The sequence below is a fragment of the Phocoena phocoena genome, chromosome 2 (genome assembly GCF_963924675.1).
Source record: "Phocoena phocoena chromosome 2, mPhoPho1.1, whole genome shotgun sequence".
In the NCBI taxonomy this organism is placed as follows: domain Eukaryota; kingdom Metazoa; phylum Chordata; class Mammalia; order Artiodactyla; family Phocoenidae; genus Phocoena; species Phocoena phocoena.
In genome coordinates this window covers 169,538,633-169,564,670 of record NC_089220.1, presented here as the reverse complement: position 1 = coordinate 169,564,670, position 26,038 = coordinate 169,538,633, and the positions used below count along the sequence as shown (strand labels likewise).

General features: G+C 50.5%; 1 protein-coding gene across 2 annotated transcripts in view; it reads left to right on the top strand.

Moving 5' to 3' along the window:
- Positions 1 to 26,038, top strand: part of FRMD4A (FERM domain containing 4A) — a 338,674-nt gene that overhangs the window by 303,113 nt on the left and 9,523 nt on the right. Inside the window, exons 15-23 of one of the 2 annotated variants that reach the window (XM_065870947.1) lie at positions 2,218 to 2,351; positions 7,376 to 7,498; positions 11,228 to 11,456; positions 13,860 to 13,916; positions 15,288 to 15,525; positions 16,313 to 16,480; positions 18,333 to 19,195; positions 21,535 to 21,631; positions 23,929 to 23,998. In XM_065870947.1, coding sequence (XP_065727019.1) covers positions 2,218 to 2,351; positions 7,376 to 7,498; positions 11,228 to 11,456; positions 13,860 to 13,916; positions 15,288 to 15,525; positions 16,313 to 16,480; positions 18,333 to 19,195; positions 21,535 to 21,631; positions 23,929 to 23,998 — 1,979 coding nt within the window. Of the gene's footprint in view, positions 1 to 2,217; positions 2,352 to 7,375; positions 7,499 to 11,227; positions 11,457 to 13,859; positions 13,917 to 15,287; positions 15,526 to 16,312; positions 16,481 to 18,332; positions 19,196 to 21,534; positions 21,632 to 23,928; positions 23,999 to 26,038 lie in introns of those variants that run through there. The other variant, XM_065870946.1, reaches the window with a different exon arrangement.

Genomic DNA, 26,038 nt, shown 5'->3' with positions numbered 1-26,038 from the left:
GGACTAATAAGCTCAGGGTAATTGACATGGGGGTAGAAAACCTGAAGCATTTCAAAAAGGGGAGCCTGCAATAATGTCCAACCACGTGTCACATGAGTATGACACCATGTGGATTTAGTATGAGAACGATGAGGTAATGGAGGCTTCGTGAGGGTCAAGCTTTCGTTTGAGTTTGCTGTTGAATTTGGAAACATGCGATTGAAGCAGGACGAAATCCAGGAAAGAGCTACAGAAATGATTAAAAGTTTGGAAGGTCGATTCTATAAAGAAACAACCTACAGGTACTAGATGTCTTTACGGAGATGAGATACAACTTAATTATAGCATCCAACCATACGATTGACAACATTTATTTGTTTGTTTATTCAAGCTAATATTTATTAGCTACTGTGGAGGCATAAACATGGTACATTCCCGCAGTGATGGAGAGTCTCTATTTCAAACTAGAATGAGTCAAAATGTATTGTACCTAAACACTGACAATTCTTGAAGATTAGGGTTATGAGAACTTAGGTGCCTGGTAATTGAGGGAATATGGGGATTCCTGCTCAGAGCCTAAATAAGAGACAAATCTTATATTTATGGGGATGATTTGAGCATCACAGGGTTGCTGTTGTTGTTGTTTTAAATATTACTTATTTATTTATTTGGCTGCACCAGGTCTTAGTTGCGGCGTGCGGGAACTTTGTTGCCACCTGGGGGATCTTCGTTGCAGCATACGAGCTCTTTAGCTGTGGCATGCGGGATCTAGTTCCCTGACCAGGGATCGAACCCCGACCCCCTACGTTGGGAACGCGGAGTCTTAACCACTGGAGCACCAGGGAAGTCCCCATCACAGAGTTTTTGATACCAAAGCATAGAAGTCCTTTCTAGTCTTGTGATTCTGAGACGCCTTCTTTAACCACTGGAAGAAACAGAACAGTCGACTCTGGCAATTCTGACTGGATCATTGTCAAATCTGTCATTCATTCACTGAATTGTCCCGAAATGTTTCCTAAGGAAATACCATTCCTACCCCTCCCTCCAACAAATCCCGCTAGAATTTTTACTGGTGTTGCAATGATTCTCTGATTTAGTTCCTGAAGAATTGACATCATTACAACGTCTGGCTTCCAATCCATGACCAGACTACATCTCTGTCTTGTTTGAGGTCTTTCGTTTTTCTCAGCAGAGTATTATACTTTTCATTGTAGAGATCTTGTCCATCTTCCATTAGATGAATACCTAAGTATTCGATGTCATCTGATGCTGTTGCAGATGGCATGATGTGAGCCCTTTGAAGGCACACCCAGTAATGCCCATCCATTTCTAAGACTCCCACTCTCCATGGACACGAGAAGCAAGCAATAATCAGCTTTTCCTTTCTCAGGGAGTCAAGGCGCCTTGTCTAGCCATCCAGGTAGAAAAGGCATCATAGCTTCACTGCAGGAAACCTATTTCAGAATGTAAACACTGCAGCCCAGAAATGATTCTCTGGTCTACCCTAAATCTCTCCAGTTGGCATTTCAGCATATTTTCCTTTTGTTCGGTTTACAGTTTGCCTTCCACAAAGGTTTCCTATCTAGCAGTCTGCTATTTGAGTCATCAAGCAGATAGTTCTGTGCTGCATATAAAAATATGTATAACTTTTATTAGGAGGGAATTTGCTCATGACACAGTCTCGAGTTCAAAAACTACAATACAAATTTAATGTTATTTTTAAAATATATGTGCTTAGGTAAAAGGGCTGAAAGAAAATGCAAGACAGTGGTTATCTCTGGGTGACTAGCTTATGGATTCTTTTCATACATGTCTACGTTTTCAAAATTTTTATAAACATGCGTTATCTTTGTACTAAGCAAAAATAAGCGTTTTTAAATAGAAAAAATTAAAACTTTGTATTAAAATGGCTGGCTTAAACTTGACTTTCCCCTTCATGGTATAAAAAGTCTATTAAAATTTGCTAGTGAAATTAAAATGGGTGTGTGACATATCTTAAGCTAATCAAAGAAGAGGCGTGTAAATTTCCCCGCCTGTCCTTCTGACCAGCTGTAAATTACCCAAGTGCTGAGAATCCGCTCCTCACGCTTGGAGCTCTGAGCACCTGTTTTATTTCACACTCTCTTGATTCCTGGGGTAAATCCCACAGTCACAGCGTGGGCTCCGGTTCAGTTCCTTTGTGGTCCAGATGTGCGTCCCCTTGTCAGCTGGCCTAGTAACCCCCCTGTTAATTGACAGGTTCTCAGGAATCAGATAGCTCGCAGTCGGCCAAGAAAGACATGCTGGCAGCCTTGAAATCCAGGCAGGAAGCTCTGGAGGAAACGCTTCGCCAGCGGCTGGAAGAGCTGAAGAGACTCTGCCTCCGAGAAGCCGTAAGCATCACTGGTTCGTCCTGTGGGACTCTGTGTTGTCTGTGCCCTCGTCTGTCTTCACGTATTTATAAAAGGCAAGGGTAGGCGTCATAAAGGGCATAAGAGGGAAGCCAGCCCTCTTCTGTTGACGACCCCCAGCCCCCGGGATAAGCCCCGTCAGAAACAGGAGTCTTGGACCATAATGAAAACACTCTGACAGCAGTGAAAGTGGGTCCTGGCAGAATCCCAAAAGGGACCCCACTAGGGGCCAAATGACAAGTAGTGATAACAGTCATAATAACAATGGTAAACAGCAACATTTGCATGGTGCCCCATAGTTTATAAAGCATTTCCTCATATGATAGTTCCCACGCTGGATGGAATGGTTTGCCAGCTTCCTAAGATCTTGTGCCCGAGTTTATCCTTGTGGCGGCTTTTGTTTCTCTTGAGTGTATTTCAGATTTATCTCTTAGTGAGGAGTACCTTTGGGAATCAACAAGGAAATCAGGATTTCACTTGATATAAAATCCCCTTCAAAACTCATGATCTGGTGAATCTTTCACTTTTTTTTTTTTTTGGTAGATGATGCATTTTTTCCTTTAGCTGTTGTTTGTTTGTTTGTTTTGTTTTTACAGTAGGTCCTTCTTTTCTGTTTAAATATAGCAGTGTGTATATTTCAATCCAAACTCCCAATCTATCCCCCCCACCTTTCCCCCCGGTAACCATAAGTCCATTCTCTAAGTCTGTGTGTGTCTGCTTCTGTTTTGTAAATAAGTTCATTTGTATTATTTTTTTTAGATTCCTCATATAAGCGATATATGATATTTGTCTTTCTCTGCCTGACTTATTTCACTCAGTATGACAATCTCCAGGTCCATCCATGTTGCTGCAAATGGCATTATTTCATTCTTTTTAATGGCTGAGTAATAGTCCATTGTATGTATGTACCACATCTTCTTTATCCGTTCATCTGTTGGTGGACATTTAGGTCGCTTCCATGTCCTGGCTATTGTAAATAATGCTGCAGTGAACATTGGGGTGCATGTATACTTTTGAACCAAGTTTTTCTCCAGATATATGCCCAAGAGTGGGATTGCTAGATTGTATGGTAATTCTATTTTTATTTTTTTAAGGAACCTTAGTACTGTTCTCCACAGTAGCTGTACCAATTTACATTCCCACCAACAGTAGGAATTACATGCTTCACACCCTCTCCAGCATTTATTGTTTGTAGATTTTTTGATGACGGCCATCCTGACTGGTGTGAGGTGATATCTCATTGTAGTTTTTTAATATAAATTTATTTATTTATTTATTTATTTTTGGCTGTGTTGGGTCTTCGTTGCTGCCTGTGGGCTTTCTCTAGTTGCAGCGAGCGGGGGCTACTCTTCGTTGCAGTGCTTGTGCTTCTCATTGCGGTGGTTTCTTTTGTTGCGGAGCACAGGCTCTAGGCGCGTGGGCTTCAGTAGTTGTGGCGTGTGGGCCCAGTAGTTGTGGCTCATGGGCCCTAGAGCTCACAGGCTTCAGTAGTTGTGGCTCACGGGCCCTAGAGCTCACAGGCTTCAGTAGTTGTGGCTCACGGGCCCTAGAGCTCACAGGCTTCAGTAGTTGTGGCTCACGGGCCCTAGAGCTCACAGGCTTCAGTAGCTGTGGTGCACGGGCTTAGTTGCTCCGCGGCACGTGGGATTGTCCCAGACCAGGGATTGAACCCGTGTCCCCTGTATTGGCAGGCAGATTCTTAACCACTGCACCACCAGGGAAGTCCCTCTCGTAGTTCTGCTTTGCATTTCTCTCTGCGATGTTGAGTGTCTTTTCGTGTGCTTTTTGGCCATCTGTATGTCTTCTTTGGAGAAATGTCTGTTTAGGTGTTCTGCCCATTTTTTGATTGGATCATTTGTTTTTTGGATATTGGGCCACACGAGCTATTTGTAAATGAAATCCTAGCCTAGTCATCTAAAAAAATCTTTTAATTTTAGGCAAAGCGATGCTTCCTCAAGTGTATATATACACAAGGCTCATGTCTCATTGGGATTTAGAGACTGTGGCAGGTCACTGTCTCTATTTATTTGAGCCTCTGTTTCCACCACCTTCTACTTATTCCACAGCTCCTTGTTATCATGTTTGAAGACTTGATTTTTTAATGCATCTTGCGTTATTGTGCGTACGTGTATATGCACACACGTGTGCGTGTGCTTGCACACACACACCATGGGGTGGGAGCCCTCAGGAGAGAGAGTGTTCGGTATATAACATTACAAGGAGCTCTGTTGGTCAACAGTTCAGAAAGGGAAGCGGAAAGAGCTTCCCAAACTAAGTTGAAGAGCCCTACTCCCCTCCCCCCCCAGTCCTAACGCCTTGCCCCAGGAAGAATGAAACAAGGGGCCACAGAATGAGACCATATTACAGTTCAATTTGGCTTAATTATGCTCTGGATTGATTCAAACCGGAGCCGCTCAAAGCAGACCCACATTAGCGCAAATCCTTTGCAAATCTTGGGGAAGCAGTTGTCCCGGGTGGGGGATGTGCTCTGAGATACTGTTAATATCAGCAGTCTTTTTGTAAAGAATACGCTGGAAGGATTGAGAAAACATGGGTGTGGGTGCCTGCATTTAACAATTTGTCAAGCCTTGTTGTGTTTTTAATAAAGGCAGCATCCCTAAACCCAGCAGGGAATCAGCGTGACAAAACTGGCGGAACATGTCCGGGCAAGGTTAACACGTCTAGTGAAGGTCTCTGTGCCTCTCGTAAAAGTAAAAGCAAAATAAGGAAACCAAAGCTCCTGCTTCTTACTATGTGGACACAGAAAACAGAACTTGAGCAGCAGAAGGAACTTCACTCCTCTGAGGTTAGGGGACAGGAGAACTTCTGTCCTGACTCTCTTTCTGTGTCACACACCCCCCCTCAGCTAAGGGTATCCAGCAGTACTTTTTGTCCCCTGGGGTGTGGGGCAGCCAGAAGGAGGTGCTGTGGGAGCGTCTGGCAAAATATAACCAACATAAGAAGAGAAAGGGAACCAGGCCGAGCCCTCCCCAAGAGTGTGTTAAATTCCTCCTTCCCCAGGCGGCTCTCGTTACACATGTCAGATTAAATATGGAGAATCAAGGCCTGGACTCAAATACCTCCAAGCAGATGGTGGAAAATCAGTAGCTTCATTTTTGAAAAAGATATTTTGTTTTAAAACCACAGACTCTTTTTTTTCTTCTTCTTCTTCTTTAAAGTTTTATTTCATTATTCTAGGGAGGCCTGGTACTCTTGCTGGGACAATACAGATTCTCAATTTGCAGTAATTACTAATACAGCTGTTCAAAATTTTCTTTTACTTTGTAGTAGCTTAAATTCACAAACTTAGAGACAGCATTTAAATTTTTCATAGATTTAAAAAAATTTTTATTTTATATTAGACTATAGTTGATTTGCAATGTTGTGTTAGAAAACCACAGGCTCTTTAGAGTTATAAATCAACGGCCATTTTAACAACTTTCCCCTCCTTTTTATAAGTTTCAAAGTAAAAAAGAAAGTCCTAATAGTATAAAGTCCTCAATACGTTATTTATAGGCAGACTTTTAGGGAAGCAAATAAAATGTTGCAGAATAAACACACAACTACTTGGGAGACATTTGAACCACGTTTAGAAAAAGAGGAAAAAAAACAGGGACGAAAACTGCAGAGCAGTTCATACTCAAAGAGTTGGCCACTGTGCTCTGAAATGCTTGCAATGAGGAATAAAAATCCAAGAGGTCTTTACCCAGTGGCCTGAACCCAGGAGGAAAGAGGCCTAGGATCGCAGTGCAAGTGGGTGTGCTTGTACATGACGGGTGTACCCCCCCCCGACACACACATGCCCCAGTGTGTACAGACACACACACCAATGTGTACACACAGCAGTGGCACAGAGAAGCCATGTCACTCCTCCTGTTAGAAGGTCAGACTGCCCGTGGAATCTGATGATCAGAGCTTTGCTGCCCTTACGAGGCTGCCCGGCACAGAAGCTTCATTCTGCATTGGTGATGGATGTTCCCGAGAAGAGCCTGCCTTGGGTCTTTGTGCTACATCTGTGTTGATTTGGGACTAGAGACCAGGGCTGGGCTCTGCCTGGAAGGGCCACCGGTCCCTTGGAAGCAGGCAGTGGGTCTCCCAGGGTTTTCTGGTCCCTGGAAGTGACTCCTTGCATTGGACGCCTGGGCTCTACCACGTGGATTAGCTGCTGACTCAGATTTTCTCTGTTGAGCCCAGACGTAAGCTGCTCATATAAAGCCTAATTCTAACGCTGAGTCATCCCACAGACCTTTCAGCAACTGCCCGGGACCATCGTCACCACGGTGGCCTGTCAAGTAAATTTACTGTTGTTATACTCACAGCAGTTAGATTTCCAGAGCCCCGAACGCACATACACCAGATTTTTTTTAAGTGGCCTTGTCAGTAATATGGATTATATTTTGTTTCCGCTGAAACTCATATTTGTACACATTTAATGTCTCTTCAACTCAGCCTGTTCCCTGAGCATCTGGCCAGAGTAGAATAATTATTACTCATTCTCAGTTTCTAGATTATATTATAATGCCCTTTTCTGGAATTTGCCATATAGATACCACGCTTCCTCAGAAAACTCATTTGAAAGACCCATTTTAAACTCAGATATTTGGTGCAGTGAAATAAGCACAGAGTTTGGAGCCGGAAAGACCAGAGATCTCATGTTGCCTCTGCTCTTACTGGCTGTGTGGCCTCAACAGGTTCGTGGTAGACATGCCAGACACGTGTGAAGTTAACAAGTGAATGAAATTTGGGTTTTTATGATGAAAATCAGTAGCGATTTTATTTACCCGACAGGAATTTACTTTGGGGAAAATCTTTTCCAAGTGCCTCTGTTCTGGAAAGGAAGGACTATATTCTCCTACGTTTTTGGAGAAATGAAATTGTATTGTGTAAGATTATGGTTTCGAATCTGTGCATTGAATCTGTGCTTTGAAGTGTGTGTGTATGTCCTAGAAGCCAGTCGTGTACCCCACTCTGACTCCTTGTCCCCTCGTGCTGTCACACTTCTGCAGGAGCTGACGGGAAAACTGCCCGTGGAGTATCCCCTGGATCCAGGAGAGGAACCACCCATTGTTCGAAGAAGAATCGGGACAGCCTTCAAACTGGACGAGCAGAAAATCCTGCCCAAAGGAGAGGTACGTGCTTCTCTCTGTGGCGGGGTTCTCTTACACCCGCCTCACTTTCCCGTTTGTGAGGGCGCCTCGGGATTCTATAAGGATGTTTCGGGGTTCTGTGAGGATGTTTCGGGGTTCTACGAGGATGTTTCGGGGTTCTGTGAGGATGTTTCGGGATGCTATGAGGATGTTTCGGGGTTCTATGAGGATGTTTCGGGGTTCTACGAGGATGTTTCGGGGTTCTGTGAGGATGTTTCGGGATGCTATGAGGATGTTTCGGGGTTCTGTGAGGATGTTTCGGGGTTCTACGAGGATGTTTCGGGATCCTACGAGGATGTTTCGGGGTTCTATGAGGATGTTTCGGGGTTCTACAAGGATGTTTCGGGGTTCTGTGAGGATGTTTCGGGATGCTATGGGGATGTTTCGGGGTTCTGTGAGGATGTTTTGGGGTTCTACGAGGATGTTTCGGGATCCTACGAGGATGTTTCGGGATCCTACGAGGATGTTTCACGGTTCTACGAGGATGTTTCGGGGTTCTACGAGGATGTTTCGGGATCCTACGAGGATGTTTCGGGATTCTATGAGGATGTTTCGGGGTTCTGTGAGGATGTTTCGGGGTTCTACGAGGATGTTTCGGGATCCTACGAGGATGTTTTGGGGTTCTACGAGGATGTTTCCATTCTACCGGATGCCATTTCCTCTCTCCTCCTAAGTTGCTCTCCTTTTACCTTAAGTTCGCTGCTTGGTCAGTATGTGGCCCCCATCGGTTGGATTGGCCACCTTGCGTTAATTTGTGAGCATTTTGATTTCTGTGGCGGCTGTGTGTCTACGTCAACAGGCCTGTCGCAAGCAGCAAAGTTAATGGGAGAAGAGTCCATCACACTCACGTGTTCTTCTCCCAGCTCTTTGTCACGGAGGGCCAAGCGTACTGTCTGATCTATGACAGAAAACAACCAAAGAAGAAAGAACACTGAGGGCACGCCAGCAGGTGCAGAGATGCCGCTGGCTGGGGAAAGACAGTCGGGCCTGGCCTCGGTGGTCCTAACCCCACCCGGCTGCTAAAATCACTGCCCAAGCCTGAGAAAGATGCTACGCCTTCCCAAAGCACCCCTCACTTTACCCTCTTTGGACTAAACCTCGGTGGGGGCTGGGACTGGAGAGTTCAGATCTGGGGGCAGGGGAGCCTTGGGTCTCCAGTTGGTTAATAAGTGATCCAGTCTCCAACCGAGAGAAATTCAAGGCCAGGCACACCTCAGGCCCTGGGGGCACGTCCAGGAAATGTCTTTCCAAATTTATTCCAAATACAGTTACTCATTACGATGCTGTCGAGCAGAGGGCTTAAAAGGGCAGGAATCGAAGCCAGTGGAGACAGGAATTCTGTGCGTATGTAGCCTTTTTATAAAGTGAGAGGAACCGATGTTCTCACATGACACGTGCAGTGGGTGAACAGGCGGCCGAGTCGAGAGGGGAACACATGTGCCCTGGAGACAGCGGAAGGGGTGGCTCGGTCTCCTGAGATCTGTGATAGCAGGTCCCCATCCCCGGGTGCTGGGAGCACTGTTGGACGCGCCAGAATGCTTCACCCAGCTCTGGAGGCGCTTTTCCTCTAATGTAAAATGAAGTTCGGTACTCTTATTTCTCTGGCTGTCGCTGGGATTAAGAGAGCCAGTGGACGGAAAATATTCAACTCGGTGCTGACACCTGCTGGACGCTCAGTAAACATGAGGAGGTGTTGGAGAAGGCGTGCTGGACTGGGGCTGGGGCTGGGACTTTACCGGGGTCAGAACTGGGGTGCAGGCCGGTGGGACTTAGGAAACCATCTGGTGGAGTGTTTTTCAAACCCAGCTGTCATCCGAATTGCCTGGAAACTTCCAGTCCTCTTGTGCTGGGCAGACACCTGCACTAAAGGATCCGGGGGAGAACCCCCATGTATGAGCGCCACCCACCTGCACCCCGTTGTTCTTCCCAAGGTCCCATCACACCTACTCGTGGTGCCTCCTTCACACTTTCCAGTAAAAGATGACTTAACACTCCCTGAGAATCCCACTGCTTCCCTTTCTCCTCACCTGTCCCTGCAGACACCGCTGGGAAATGCCTGTTTCTCCTCGGGATGCCCTTGTCCGGGCTGCCAGCCTTGTCCTTGGCTCGGTTTAAGTAGCAAGAGTTTGTCCTGGGCTCCCACAAAACCCCGGGTCGGTGTCTTGGGCCAGGGCTGCCCTGACAGGCCGCGAGCAGCTGCGAGGCTTTGTCCTTGGTGACTTGTTTGTCTCAAGGCTCCGGGCAGGAATCCACCTCGTCACTCTTCTCCAGGGAAGAAACGCAGCGGGCATTTGCAGGAGCTGGGGAGTTTATTAGACCCTTAAAGTTAATACTAGTTCCTTTAATGCTCACCTTCCACTCTCACCCCTGGGCCCCCTCCCTTCATTGCTCAAGAGGAGGTGAAGTCCAGCTCAGAGTTTTGTACCTGACAGAGGCACCCAGCCTGGCACGTGGGGCTGAGAGGCAAGGCTGTTGTATCGGCCTGTAATTCGGAAGGTCTCTTGGCCCCAGCAAACTTGGTGATCTGCTCCTCCGCGGTTAAATCCGTTCCTTTCGGGCTTTAGCCAGACCGTGGATCCCCCCAGAGCAAGATACGTGCTTGGGCTCCCCTGGCCTCGCTGGTCGGCGTTTGAAAAAGGCACCAGCTGAGCCGCAGAGAAGCCACAGCTAATACGCTGGCGCTGCCTTCATCCTTTGGGTCCACCAGGCATCTTCTGGCAGCCACAGCTGCATTTCTGCCGGGTCCAAAACTCCCTTTGAGGGAACGTTCATCCATGGGCTCCTTTCTGCCAAAGTGAGGAGTAGAGGAGGGAGGGAGGCACACAGGAGAGGAGGGAGTGCCCAAGAGTGGTCCAAGTAGCAGGGGACCCGGCTGCACCACCAGCCGTCCACACTTGGGGCGCGGCCGCTGGTCACCCAGTGGAAGTTTTACGTAGAGGCAGGCGTGAGCGGACAGCCGGAGCTTGCGAAAAGAGCTTCCAGAGGACGCGTGAGTGAGTGCGGGCAAGGCCCAGCATGAAGGGCTCAAAATGCGAGAGGCAGGGCTTCCCTGGTGGCGCAGTGGTTGAGAGTCTGCCTGCCGATGCAGGGGACACGGGTTCGTGCCCCGGTCCGGGAGGATCCCATGTGCCGCGGAGCGGCTGGGCCTGTGAGCCATGGCCGCTGAGCCTGCGCGTCCGGAGCCAGTGCTCCGCAACGGGAGAGGCCACATCAGTGAGAGGCCCGCGTACCGCAAAAAAAAAAAAAAAAAATGCGAGAGGCAGAGGGCGTGTGTGCAGGGGGGCACCTGTGGGAGCCCCCTGTTAACAAACCCACAGCAAAGCGCGACAGAGGCCACTCTAAAAATAGCGCTGCCCGCTCTGCCCCAATGGGAAGGAAACACCAACCCAGTGGGCTCTGGATCTCCAGGAAGGCTGTCTTTGAGAGCCTTGCTGGAGACCTTGGAAATAAACCCTAGTGACCCCCCAGGCCTGCAACAAGGAAGCTCCCCGCTTCTCAGGGACGGTGCGTGTCTCCAGGATGGAACAGGGGCCGAGGGTCTCAAAAGTGGGCGTGTCCAGGGCCCAGGCTGCCGCGGACCGGAGGGGCGGGGCCGCCGCGGGGCGGGGCCGGGTTGGCCTCCAGGGACGGAGGCTCGCTGGCCTGGCGCGGGGCAGGAAGACAGGTGTCACCCCGCTCGGCATCCCCCTACGTGTGGTCTGTTTCTCACAGGAGGCCGAGCTGGAACGCCTGGAGCGGGAGTTTGCCATTCAGTCCCAGATTACGGAGGCTGCCCGCCGCCTGGCCAGTGACCCTAACGTCAGCAAAAAACTGAAGAAGCAGAGGAAGACCTCTTACCTGAATGCACTGAAGAAGCTGCAGGAGATTGAAAGCGCAATCAACGAGAACCGCGTCAAGTCTGGGAAGAAACCCACCCAGCGGGCCTCGCTGATCATCGAAGGTCAGTGCCAAGCCCACTCCCCACTGTGGGTGCCGCCCTCCCTCCACCGACCCTCAGAGGACTGGGTCTTCGTCCAAGGCATGAACCGAAAGCCCAGCCCCCTGAGCGACCTTGCAGAGCTGCTTAACTGCCCTGTGCCTTAATTTTTCCATCCGTAAAATGAAACTGGGAAGAAGGGATGACACAAATCAAATGATCATTGTTCCTCGTGATGGCCTCTTGGGAGAACACTCCTCTCAGCCCTCACCGGGAGCTGAGCCAGGGGCCAGCCCAGGCTCCAAGGTCCTCAGAGACCTGGTCACCCTACCCAGGTCTGGAAGGAAAGGTGGGTGGCTCAGGTACCCTGAGGCCAGCATCCCCGCAGCCCTCCTCTGTCTCCAGGGGCTCCTGTCCCAATGCTTAAGCTAGGGAGAACTGGACTGCCCCCCTCTGGTGGTCTAGAGCCCCAAACTCTGATCAGGAGAGGTTAGGAGTGGGTGGGGATTATATTCGGTGAACACGAGTAGGAAATACCCCAGAATTCACCACCAACCGTCAAGTCTCTCCAACTATTATGATCCTTTTTTTTTTTTAAGTCAGCAAATTCTTCTTCTTTTAATAGAAGTATAGTTGTGTTGTATCACGCTGTGTTAGTTTCAGGTGTACAGCAAAGTGATTCCCAAGAGAATAGATACGTGTATTCTTTTTCAGGTGCTTATAGGTTATAAGCTTATAGGTTAGTACAGGATAATTTAATATAGTTCCCTGAATACAGCTTATTGTTTACCAAATCCTTTAAAATATATATCAAGTCTTCTTTCACAGTTTATACACATTTAAAAATATTTTTGCTCCAGGAAGACAGAAAATAGAAGAGAGGTTACCAGGGGGCGCTGGGAGAGGGGAACAGGGAGTTACTGCTTCACGGGGACAGAGTTTCAGTTTGGGAAGATGACAGAAGTTCTGGAGGTGGATGGAGGTGACGGCTGCACAACGACGTGAATGTACTTAATGCCACCGAACTGTACAGTAAAAATGGCTAAAATGGTCAATTTTACATTATGTGTATTTTACCACCGTTACATACATTGATATATTTTGCTGCAACCTAAAACTGTGGGCATCCTGGGGGAGGGATGATTTACTGGTGACTCCAAGATGCTAGTCAAGGTTGTGTCTCCTAATTGTTCACAGTTCATCAAGCGATATGAATAAGGCGAATTCCTAGTTAAAAGTGAGAGAGATCATAAAAAAAAAATTCTTCTGCTCTAGGTAATTTGGAATAACTATCCTTCCCCACCTCGCCCCTTTGTCACTGGCCAAGACTTTGTCACTTTCCCTAACAGAGCTGCATTCAGCCAGCCCTCCTCTGTCTAATGCCTCTTGGGACCTCCTTCTGCCCCCTTGAAGGGACTTGGGGGGCGTCCCAGCACTGTGGAAACGTCAGCAAGGCTGACAGAGCCTGGGAAGGGCACCGGAGGGACGGACGTCCTGCTGGTCGACCACAAAAGAGCATGGTTTGCCGGCCATTCGGTGAGGACGGTCGGCAGAGTCTGTTTGTAAATCGCTATCTGACCGGCTTGGTCCCATCTGTGCCCACAGCCGTTCGTTTTTAACCGCTCAAGGATGTACCTTCCCCATTTTGCTGCCTCCTTGAAATAATGTTGCATCACAGGACGAGCCCACTTCAGCTAGAGCAGCGATTCATGTTCTTCCTCGCCTTAGCCTGGTTTGTTATTTGAAGAGAGAAAACATTAAGCTTGGAATCTAAAGACCCGGAACCTTTTGCTGACTTAGCCCGGGGAGCAGCGCAGCCTCAGACAAACCACGCCTCCCTAGACGTCCCTCAGTTTCCCCAGCTGTTAAAGGGGGAGGATTCCCTTTGTGTCTCCCTCTGGGTGTGTTCTCATGGTTAATTGCATACTGTCTATGAGAATAGGCTTTGGAGAGAGAAGCTGTATTTATTTAGAAGCTTGTTTTCTCTGCTAACGATTCAAGACGTTTATTGAGAAGCCGTTTACTGCCACAGGAGCCAAGCCAAGCTCCTCGCCCTAGTTTCACTCGTGTAGAACAAACGGCAGTTCACCTCCTCGGGTTGAGTCAGAACACGCCCTGAGATGGGCTGGGACGATGACGTGGCTCGGCCAGGCCAGGTGGCCTTTATATTGGATATGAAACTGCTGACCGTTGTTGTCACCAATGAAACAAAGACCGGGCGCATTGCAGTGTCAGGGATGGGGGGTGAGTCATGACCCACCACAGGGACTGTCAAAAGAAATGCCCAACAGCATTTTGATTGTGTTTCATGGTTATTTTTTCTGAGAGAGGAGGGTATGGGATGGCGGGAAACCCACTCTTTTCACAGATAGGGCTTTGTCTAAGGGATGTGCTCACCTCATAGACTTTTGCTTTTTGTCTTCTCAGATGGAAATATTGCCAGTGAAGACAGTTCCCTGTCAGATGCCCTAGTTCTAGAAGATGGTAGGTTGTCTGTTTCCTGCTTGAGAACTCGGAACTGGGATTAAGCTGTGTGTAGTCTGGGACAGCCCAGTGGAAAGCCAGGAGCCAGACCAACATGGCGCCGGGTTCCCTGTGATTCTGTCTTTTCCCATTGGTCGTCTGTTGGGCTGAGAGAGGGTGGGAGCTACAGAAACACACGTCTGTTGGAATTTTATTATGCCCTGTGGTCCGGAGGTAAGATTTAAGGTGATCGTGAATGGTGTTCTACATTTTTAGTGGCCAAAACATTTTAACCTGAACAGACAATTTAAACACCACGCATAGTTTCCTTTGGAGTATTTATAATTTCTGGAGGAAAGAGGTGGCCATTGGTTTGGGTCACAAAGATTGAAACCTGCTAGCAGAGCCTGGGGGTAGGCAGAAGCAGACACGCCTCCGCACCTTCCCGAGAAACAGTGAAAGCGAAGGGGAGATGTCCCTTTAGACGCCTGCTCAGGCCTAGGAAACTGTCTTATCTCCCATTGACCTCGAAAACCCTAGTGATTCTCAGAATCTTTTCCTGGGAAATTCTTACAAAAACAGAAGTGACCCGTCCCCTCCCCCCAGCCCATCACCACCACCACACATCAGGGAAGAAGGGATTCCAAACCCAGAAGCATCTCTGAGAAGGTTCCCATGGATTTAAACCCAACCTGGGGAGGTCAAGTCATTAATGACGTGGAGATCTATTGAGCGGCAGTTACGTTTTTTGCCCTTTAGGGAAAGCTCAGGCGGGCAGTGTTTAAGTGGCGATTCAGACAGAGAACGTGAAAGATCTGCGTGGCTCCTAGCCATCATAATAACTGCAAGGATAATAATCACTGACGTTGATGTGGGCAACGGCTGGCGGGGTATTTACCCGGTTGTCTCAGCCCCGCTATTTGCCATCAGATTTGTCGTATTTTAATTCATTACACTGGTGGGAGGAAAGGACAGGCCTGCAGGGGAGCAGGGGCCGTGATTTGAATATCAGAGATCCAGCCTGTGGCCTCTGTGGACCCCAGTCTCTGCAGGGGAGGAAACGGGAACGTTTGAGGGAGACTCCTCTGTAACGGGGGAGGCATAGATTGTCATTAGCTGAGGTCGATGCATTGCCTGTGATCAGTTTCCTCGCCATGTGTCAGACCCCCGATCTCCCAAGGGGCATGGTTGCTTCACATGGGCCCCAACTCCCATCGCAGGCCTGCTCCTGCCAGGGGCTCTTTCCTTACTGATCTGAGGGTAAAAGAGTGAAATTGTAGAACGTGCCCGCTGACGGCTGATGTCTGGGCGGAGTTGGGGTAGAGCGGCGACGTCCGCGGGGGTAGGCGGGAAGGATGACCCTTGCTCACTTCCTCTTTCCTCTCTGTGCAGAAGACTCTCAGGTCACCAGCACACTGTCCCCCTTACAGTCCCCTCACAAAGGGCTCCCTCCTCGGCCACCGTCGCACAACCGGCCGCCCCCTCCGCAGTCCCTGGAGGGACTCAGGCAGATGCACTGTCACCGCAACGACTATGACAAGTCGCCCATAAAGCCCAAAATGTGGAGCGAGTCCTCATTAGACGAGCCTTACGAGAAGGTCAAGAAGCGTTCCTCCCACAGTCACTCCAGGTGAGCTGGGCCGGGAAGGCCACACGAGGCCACTGTCCACGCTTGGACAGACTCCCAGGGCTGTCCTAAGTAGCCTCCGCAAGCCGCCGATCCCCACCGCCCTGGGTGCGCCTCCCTGGCGCTGCCTTTCAGCAGGGCTGCGCCACAGCGCCCTCTGCTGCTGACGTGCTCGAGGTGCAGATTCGTCCTTCCCAGGGAAACGGGGGGTCTGGGCTCCCAATCCACGCGTTGGCCGCTGGCTTGAATGTCGTTAGATTCCATGGGAACTAATGAATTAGGAAATCTTAGGCAGCAGTACTCCGAAATGGCAAATGACAGAGCCCACTCGTTAAGAATCCCAGAGTGGCTCAGAATTCTGAGCTGTCAGCCAAGAGAATTCTGGAGCCGGACAGCTGTAACCTCAGCTGTGTATCAGCTGACGTGGGAGAGAGGGGTTTGCGAAGGCGTTTTTGGACTGCTGCTCTGTTCTTCTCCTTTCCTTTCATTATGTCCTATAAAGCTCCCAGTGGGTACCCAGACAGGTAAATATCTGTCTCTTAGAAAACAGAAACTGTGGTTCAGGGGAGGGGCTTCGCAGAACAGTCACACTGCCTGTCCCGGACAAGGCTGGTGAGGGTCTTCATCGCACATTGCTCTGGGCATCAGGGAAAAGGACTCACCCACTTCTGGGGGAGTCCCGGGCAAGCTTCCCGACACCGAGATTGAAGGCCCAAGGCCGTACATAGCGACCCTCGAGAAGGTGAAGCTCTGCCTGGCAGTGACCAGCGTGGCCTCCTCTGCTCTGCAGTAGCCACAAGCGCTTCCCCAGCACGGGGAGCTGCGCTGAAGCAGGAGGGGGAGGCAGCTCCCTGCAGACCAGCCCCATCCGCAGCCTCCCGCCCTGGAACTCTCAATGCAGCATGCCGTCCACACCCGACCTCCGAGTCCGGAGTCCCCACTACGTGCATTCCACGAGGTGAGTCCACCCATCTCCCTCCCTCCCTAGACCAGACCTGCCTTTGTAGAATTTTGGCATTGTTGGACCCACGCTGGCCCAGATAAGCCGAGAGCTGGAGTCAGGACTGAACCAGCGAGGTAGGTTCTTCTTTAAGTGAAGCAGAATCAAGAACTGAGCTGGTAGCCGGAAGCCCGTGGGAGCCAAGAGACACGTTATATCCCACTGTCCACGCCCAGTGGGTACCGGGAGTCGGTCGGATAATCCCCTGGAGACAGTGGGCATGGAAGGAGCTTTCCTAAGCCACAGAAGTGGAGGCCGGAACGGCTCCCCAGGTTAGCAGGGAAGAGCACCAGGGCCAGAACAACCTCGCCCCGGTGGGGTGATCTTTACTGGACAGTCCTCATGTATCCTGCACTTCCTTTAATGCCCCAAGGTGTAAATTCATTCAAGAGCAAAAGGAACAGGCAAACGTGAGGCTTCAGTGAATCACACCTTCCTCTCCTAAAAAGAGGCAAAACCAAAGCCATCACTCCATTTTCTCTAAAACTTTAAAGTCCATAGGGACTGCAGCTCAAAGGACAGATGGTGTGATCTTCTTCTGTAAGTGGTGAACCATTTATGTAGGGTACGACTGAGCTCTCCAGGCAAGAGTCTCTTGTCCATTCATTCTCTCATTCACGCAACAGATATTTATCAGGTGCCTGTATGTACCAGGTACTATTCTTGGGCATAGAGCCATGGACAAAACAGACCACGCTGTGCCCTCATCAGACTGACGTTTTAGTAGGAAGAGAGTCACAGTAAAGAAAGAAGTCAGTGGTGATAAGTACTGAGAAGGAAAATGAACAGGGCAAGTGAGTGAAGGGAGAGACCATTTAAAGGAGAGCATCGGCGAAGGCTTATCTAATAGGGTGACATTTGAGCAGAGACCTGGATGGAGGCGGGTAGCAAACTCTAAGGATATTCAGGGAACAGCAGGGTCAAGGCCCCAGACACGGGCCTGCATTCAGCATGTTCCAGGAGGCCGGTGTGGCCAGAACAAAGTGATGGAGCGGGGTGGGACCAGAGGGGAAACTGAGGCCCGAGTCAAGGAGGGCCACACAGTGGGGACTTCGCAGTCTACCCTGAGTGACAGCCCTGGGAATCGCCTCTTCCTGTACTTGGTCAACCCAGCCACGGTGAATGTCTGTGGAGTCCTTGTACTCTGCCCCCTGCCATATGGATGGACATTTATCGTGTGGTTCCAATGAGCAGAATGGATTGTAAACAAAGAAGTGGAGTGGTAAGTATTTGCATCCGTCATTTTTAAGGGTTCCGTGTGCCACCAACCTTCCGTTTTAGACAAGTGTTCATGGGGAAATGGAAATCTGTCCAGTACTCATAATAGTACTGGGTGGAACCATATGATTGCTTCTGCTGGGCTGTTTCTTGACCTACAAAAATGGGCATTTCATCTGGCTTAACATAATACCAGAACGGGGATGATCTTGGTTCGCTGTGTCTATAGAACCTCTTTTTACCTTTAAAACAAACAAAAAAAGCACCTGGCTATTGGCATACTTTTTTCAGAAGCCCTTACGTGGGCACTTTGTCCCCATCGCCCATTCGGAATCGAAAATCACGGCGGAGGCCCGGCTCTCCTCCGGGGATCAGCGTCCTGCTCCTGGCTGGTCTTCACCTGGGAGGGATGGGAAGCACCTGGATCCCCAGGGTCCCCGCCCTTAGACTCGCTCTCCTAGATGCGCGTTTGCGGGAGGCTCTGGGCCTTGCGGCCTCGCGCTCTTTCCGAGTCCGACGATCAGAGCATCGCAGAGCCGCCAGCCCCTCCCCCAGGCGCCCCCAGACCCAGCGCGCCGTGGTCTCCCCGCAGGTCGGTGGACCTCAGCCCCACGCGGCTGCACAGCCTCGCCCTGCACTTTCGGCACCGGAGCTCCAGCTTGGAGTCCCAGGGCAAGCTCCTGGGCTCGGAGAACGACACGGGGAGCCCCGACTTCTACACGCCACGGACTCGCAGCAGCAACGGCTCGGACCCCATGGACGACTGCTCGTCGTGCACCAGCCACTCGAGCTCGGAGCACTACTACCCGGCGCAGATGAATGCCAACTACTCCACGCTGGCCGAGGACTCGCCGTCCAAGGCGCGCGCGCGGCAGCGGCAGCGGGCGGCGGGCGCGCTGGGCGCGGCGAACTCGGGCAGCATGCCCAACCTGGCGGCGCGCGGCGGCGGCCACGGCCACGGCGTCTACCTGCACAGCCAGAGCCAGCCCAGCTCGCAGTACCGCATCAAGGAGTACCCGCTGTACGTGGAGGGCGGCGCCACGCCCGTGGTGGTGCGCAGCCTGGAGAGCGACCAGGAGGGCCACTACAGCGTCAAGGCGCAGTTCAAGACCTCCAACTCGTACACGGCCGGCGGCCTGTTCCGGGAGAGCTGGCGCGGCGGCGACGAGGGCGACGCGGGCCGCCTGACGCCGTCGCGCTCGCAGATCCTGCGGACTCCGTCGCTGGGCCGCGACGGCGGCGCCCACGACAAGGGCGCGGGCCGCGCCGCCGTCTCGGACGAGCTGCGCCAGTGGTACCAGCGCTCGAGCGCCTCGCACAAGGAGCACAGCCGCCTGTCGCACGCCAGCTCCGCCTCCTCGGACGGCGGCTCCCAGTACAGCGCCTCCTCCCAGAGCACCTTCGTGGCGCACAGCAGGGTCACCAGGATGCCCCAGATGTGCAAGGCCACGTCAGGTGAGAGGGGGCGGACGGCTCGGCGCGCACCTGGTCGGTATGGAGGTGAACTGGTTGGGGATTGAAGGTTTTCTTACAGCAGGCAGGAAGAAGAGATGGTTAATTCTAGAAACCTAGCTGTCAGGTGTGTGAGACCTTCCTTCCCCTCCTTCCTCACCCCTCCCACTCTAGCCTAGGTTTTGCCGCGTGAGGAAGACCTGGGAAGGGGCGGGGCAGCGCATCCTAAGCCCCGCCCCAGCCCAGCGGACTGCGCGCACCGCCGTCTCCCATATCAGCTTCCTGAGTAGGGGTGCAGACCATCCCCGCAGCCACTTGTCCTTGTAAGGACGGAGATCCAAGCAGTGGGTGAAGTCCGTGTCGTTCAGGGTTTATCCAGTCAAAGGTGCGCCTTTACCCTGGTGAAGGGGGCGACAGTAGTAGGTGAGAGGCAGCAGTGGGTTAGAGACCTGAGCGGTACCCTTGCAGGGGAGAGGAGCACTTGAAGCCCTGAGATTTGGCCAGTGTCTCCCCCAGGTGGCGCAGACCGGCTACAGAATGAAGTGACGAGCTCTGCCTGTGACTTCCCCTGGTGACTTCCTGGAAAACTCGAGACTGCTCCTCGAGATCTCGTTGCACTGACGTTATGTTCTGACCAAAGTAATGTTTGTAAAGTGCTTCTGATGCCCCGTTGTTACATCTTAAAGTTTTCATCATCAGAGGAAGGGTTACCGCATATCCTTGTACTCAGGGCGTCGAGCAGTACCGAATCAGGTGAAAAATGGAAGAAACCGTTCTCTCCCTTAAGTTAATCCCCTTCCCACTCCGTCTCCAAGAAAGAATAACGATGATAGAAAAAAGTGTCCAGCAGTCTCCACGTCCCTGCGGGGGTTTCAGCTCCAGCAGACGCTAACTCATTTATATATCTTAGCACCCACAAAGAGGGGAGATTGTGCGGTGATGAGAGACTTGATCGGAGCGCCTGTCTAGTTGGTAGATGGGATGCTGCCCGATCGTGAATCGCCTGATAAAAGCCAATTAAAAAGAGACTGCATCACACTGACTGTAGGAAAGTAAGTGGGAGAGGATTGCGAGACATAATGAAAAATGATTTTTAAAGTATCAGGATAAAATGAGAGCAGCAAATGGAAGGAAGTCCAAGTCAGGATTTGACTTGTGACTGGAAAAAAGGTTAAGGGCGGGCAGAAATCCAGGGAAGGGAGAGTGATCTTATAGACAGAAAATGGGGGGGGGGTGGCAGATTCCTCTTTGGGGGACTGAAGGAGATTCTTGGGGCCTGGGGAAAACAGGGCGAAAAGACCGGCCGGCTGCCCGGGTGTGCCAGCTCACAGGGCTTCTGCGTCCTCTCCCCAGATTCCCAGTGACTCATTTATTATGTCATTGCCAAATGACAAGTTGCAGAGACAGGAATAAATATGGTTCCCGCAAGCGTGAGAGAACCGTGGACTTCAAGGTCCGAGAACCTTCTCCAGCTTCCTCTGTCATCTGTAAAATCAGCCCAGTGAATTATGCCATCAACTTCCTAGGAGAATTTTGAGAATAATGAGTGAATATATTCATTATGAATTATATATTCAATATATTATGAATATAAAGACCATGGTCCCCTGTAACCCTGTCAGGAGAAGCTGAGGCTGGACAGGTCAGGAGTATTTATGTTCTGTTGAAACTGTAGCACTTGTCTAGTAGATCTGCTTTACCTTAAGAGATTCGGTAAATCTTTTGGAACGTATTTTAGACTAAGCCTCCTAATGAAAAAGATTGCATTCCTAAGGAAGCAGAGGGATGCATTTAAGTAGGATTTACTTCCTACTGAGTTTTCCCAACTAAAAAACTCCTGCCCACGTCAGTAAGCTCCACGTAGTCAGGTTTGGATGAGCTTTGAAAAGCCCTGCCCCATTTGAAGGGTCCTGACATGGTAAATTCTAAGCCTAAAATGGCAGAGATCACAAGCTCAGAGAACGTTTCTGGAGGTTCTGTTCGTAATGAAGAACAGTTTTAACATTGGGGCCGTATCTGGAAACGCCCTGTGCAGAGAAACAGGTCCTCCCTGCCTGCACTAGGCCAGCCCAGGCCCCCCTCCGAGGATGGTGGGGACTGTCGCCATCCCTGCGGCCGCTTCCCAGTGGCAAAGCGGGGACCTAAGACCCCAAGCGAGCTTGACTCAGAGTGGAGCTGCACGGCTGGGGGGAGAAAACGTCATTGGCCAAACGTGGGGAGAGGAGAGGGGTGGACGTTTTCCCACGGGACCCTGCCACGGGGCCACAGGCAGCATCTCTGGAAAGAAGCTCCTTCACTGCCCCGTGTCTGACCTGCATCTCTTCTGCGCCACCTACACGCAGCTGCCTTACCTCAAAGCCAGAGAAGCTCAACGCCGTCCAGTGAAGTTGGAGCGACGCCCCCCGGCAGCCCTCACCACATCCTAACCTGGCAGACCGGGTGAGTTCCCCCTTCAGACCTCCGACCCTCCCTTCCTGGTTAGCAGTGATCCTCCGCGTTCTTCGTCAGTTAGAGCATAGCAGGTATAAGATCCTAGTGACAGAGGGTTCATCGGCAGGAGAGTGAGGTACTGGGAAACCGGGAACGATGTACAGCGCTGGGAACTTCTTCCTCTCCGGAGAAGCCCCAGGAACTGCTGTTACCTTCCACCCCCTCCTTTCCGGCGCCGTCCCTTTATTTGAGTGAATTCTCTCTACTCTCCTTCAAAGTTGGTGATGGTCCTGAAAATGTGGAGGGAGCCCCGTGTGCTTCTTTGGCCAGAATTCCAGACAGCACTGGACTTGGGTTGCGATCACCCCAGGCCAGCCAAGGAGGAATTCAGGAACCCACCCACACCCACCCCCAGCCTGAGCCCCACCCAGCCTGCTGCTTTGCATGCTTGGCAGTGTATCCACTGTCTTGGTGTCAGGATGCTTCTTAAGGAAAAAAAAGCAGAAGGCTCAGATTCTGTCTCGGTCCCGGCCAAGCCCTTGTTCAGAACCATCCGGTACCTTGAGACCCTGAAGAGGTGGCCCACAGTAAATGATGAAACCAAAACTCGGCTCCTTTTTCAGCTTTAAATGTAGGCAGAGAACACCACGTAGCACAGTAAACCTCATGGACACTTAGGATGTTTTCATGTACAGAAGAGTCCGGCAGATACACGCGACCTGCCTCCTGCTCCCCTCACCATCCCTGCGTCTTCCGTTGCTCCTAAGACGTGGACTCTAAGTGGATGCTCCATTCTATCATTATCCATTGGCTAAAGGAATAAGAGGTCCCTTTATCCAGCTTTATTCAGCTTCTCGTTTGCTGGGGCATCCGTGGGGATGTCTGGGAAAATCTGACAGCTGTGAGTTACACCAGAGGGAAACTACAGGACCCGAACTGGCTCCTCCTTTCAGGCTCTGTTCTTGGCAGACACGTTTTGTTGCTGCACTTATCTCTAGCGATTTTAAACCAGGCTTTCATTCAGCCTTAGTATTTGACAGAGGGGGAGCTCGCATTTATTGAGTGATTGCTGTGTACTCAAAGGCTGGAAGCGTCTGCTAACATATCTGAGCTCATATAATCCTCACTGCAATCCTGCAAGGGAAGTGCCCAGATTTTTTTAGTTTTATAGATGAGGCTCAGAGAAAAATCAGTGTCTTCCCGATGTCGCACAGCTGGACGGTGCTGGAATTTCAGCCCTGCACTCTGTGGGCCCACACCGAAGCCTCGTCTTTTTCCACCAAGCCAGTGGTTCTTAAAGATGTGGTACCCCAGACCAGCAGCATAAGCATCACTTGGGGTCCTGTTAGAAATGCACTTGTCGGGCCCATCCGTGACCCACTGAATCAGAAACTCGGGGTGGCGCCCGGCGGTCTGTGTGTTAGCAAGCCCTCCAGGGGATTCTGATGCACTTAGGTTTGACGATCCATCACCGACCCACCGCACACTGCCCCTTACTCTCTTGAATTAACAGACCCTGCGGTCCCAACTGCCAGTGTTCTGTGTCCACTCCCACTGCCTGGTCTGTTGGGCAGCAGCTACCCCTGTCCTTATTACACACTCTTCTAACACTACCTTACGTACAATCCACACCCCAGCTCTAGCTCGTGTGGTCAGGCAGCTGCTGCAGGGCTTAGGGCCCCAGAGTTTCAAGAAGATAGATTCATAAAAAGAATGACAGGTCTTCTGTGTCTATGGTACCTCCACTGGCTAACCCATGTCACCCCGGATAAGGACCTTCAGATTTCAGGCTGTCTTTCTGGCTCCTCCGAATTTTCTGGATCACACCCAGTCTCACCTGATCTAAATACATGACTGTTACTTGACGGAAAGCAGGCTTTGGAACTTATGAGCACCCCTCACCTGCCTTTCCCCTGGAGTGGATCTGGGAACATGCCCATGTTTGATCACATACAGCTAGTGAGGATTCGAGACCAATTTGAAACAAAAAGGAATTCTGGTTCGTAAACTCTTTTATCAGATTGAGTTGAATTATCATTAACGAACAATACCTGTTCTCTGTGATGTGATAATAAGAAATGGGTCAAAAGTGCCAAAGCCTGGCTGCCTTCCTAACAAAACTGAAGAGGTCTGTGGCGCCCGCGAGGGGGCCGAAAGCTGCGCACGGCCTGTGTTATGTGTCACTAGCGCTTGGGTGCCTAGTCAGCTGGGCTTTCCAGTGCATTAATAAGCTACTCATCGTGTCTGTGTCAGCTCCTCTCTTTAACCTGACCTCTCTTCTCTTCCTTCTGCTTTCCTTTGCTCAGAGAAGCGACAGAAAACTCGCCCATCACGGATGGGTCTGAGTCTCCAACTCACCAAAGTACTGATGAATAGAGGTATCGTAAGGGCATGTTTCGTTCTTACAGCCTTCCCCCTTCACTGTTCATGAGTCTGTGATCTCAGATGTGCTGCATCTGTGTTGCCTCTGGCCGTATGTATCATTTCCAGAAGGAAACATCCGAGTGGTGTGGAAGCCGTTATTTTCATGTCTTATTTCTAGATACATGTGGAAGTCGATGTTTATGTGTATGGTTTTACATCAGGTGTGTGTGTGTTAGACATCCCCACTGCTGCTTCCCAGAAAAGACCACAAAGTATGTTTGAGACTTGCCCCAGGCTCTCTGTACACGCAGACACTTGTAGTCGCTTTTACGGGTACTTTGAGTGCTCGACGTCGGTTGAAAAGCACAGCATCATGCAGTTTATATCTCAAGGCGCCAAGGGCAGACTGAGCTCATCCAGAACCACCTGGTCACCCACGATCTCATCCCAGTGTTCTTGAGTGACGGCTGTGCACTCTACCAAGTGCCATAGGGCCCTGCTTTCCAAACTGTGACCCACCGACGAGCGGCACCCCCATCATCACCCAGGAGCTTGTTAGGAGGTAGACTCCTGGCCGTACTGAATTCGAATCTGCATTCTGACAGGATCCCTGGGTAAATCAAATGCACGCTGGAATTTGCAAAGCCCTGCTACAGCGGGCATAAAAACATGAACACCTGGTCTGGTTCCTGTCCTCGGGGGGAGACAAGGTATCGAAATTAAGAGCATTTCAAGGGTTAACTGAAAAGGATACCATTCAGAAGTGGCTAAAAAAAAAGTGGTAAGTTTATTCCATCAAAAAATGATTCTTGCAGCACTTACGTATTAAATACCCTGAGACTTTAAACAGAATGCTAAAAGGTTTCCAAGGGGAGAGGGATCCCTTCCAAGGCCCGGGGTGCGAGGAGGGGTCTCGAAGGGTGGAGGCCAGTTCAAGGGCGAAAGCAGCACAGATGCAGAAACAAGCAGGGGTGTCTGGGGAACAGCAGAGTGTCATTTTGCTGTAGAGAAAGAGCGAGACTTCAGCCTGAAAAGTAGGGTAGGACAAGATCCTGACCCGAAGTGGGGAGACGTGGAACAATTTTTACTGCAAGTGCCCTGAGCTGGCAGATGGGGGATTCGGAAACCAGGGGCTGAGCCTTTGAGAGGAAGATGGTGTTAAAAGAATTCAACTGAGTATATTTGAAAGAGCTTACTGGCTTTATTTCAGTGATTCATGAATCAGGCAGCATCCAGGCCGGCAGATAGAAAGGAGCTGTACAAAACGAAAGACATGCAGGCAGAAAGGAGCGGGAACGAGGAAGTTACACCAGGTGAAAAAGCAGGTTGGTTGTAGCCCAGTCGCTCTCCGTTAGGGGACGGCAGGGGTCCGTCGGGCAGACGTGCTGATCCGGCGAGTCCCGATTTGACTGGTTAAAGATTCCTTTCTGGAGGCGCTGAAACTATAAAGTGAAGTCTCGGTTTGGTGATATGGAACCTAGCCTAAGCAACTTCATTTTGGGTCTGCTGTCTTGTTTTTAACAGTGACCCCCTTGCATCAGACTCTGAGCGTAATTAAGAGAAGTGATCAGAATTGAGGGCATTAGCGCTACTCCCAGCTATGGCTTTGGAGCTCTTACCGGGTTTTTTTGCTGAATTGCTGTGTGGTCTTCACAGGTCACGGCACTGGGTTCATGGTCTTTCAGTCGGTCATTCTCTTCGTTCCTTTTCTGCTGTTCTGTTCTGAGGGAGATCATTTGCTTGGTAGCTAGTGGCTGCAAAGCTGCATTTAAAGCTTTTGCGGGAATACAGCACAGTACGGTGACTGCTGTAGTATTATAAGCAGAATAATCCCCAAAGAAAGGTCCCGTTGGCTGGTTTGTTCAGTAGTGTCCCGGGGCTGAGTCTCACCTTCCCCGGAAGTGTTGACCCAGGCGCAGCAAGCGGTGCGGGTCACAGCACAGACATCTCCTTGTTCAGCTAAAGGATACTCAACCAGAGGCGTCGCTCATTTTCAAGAACAACTCTGGCCAGAGAGTCTAGGGATTTTCATTGGGCAGCTGTTGCTTTACC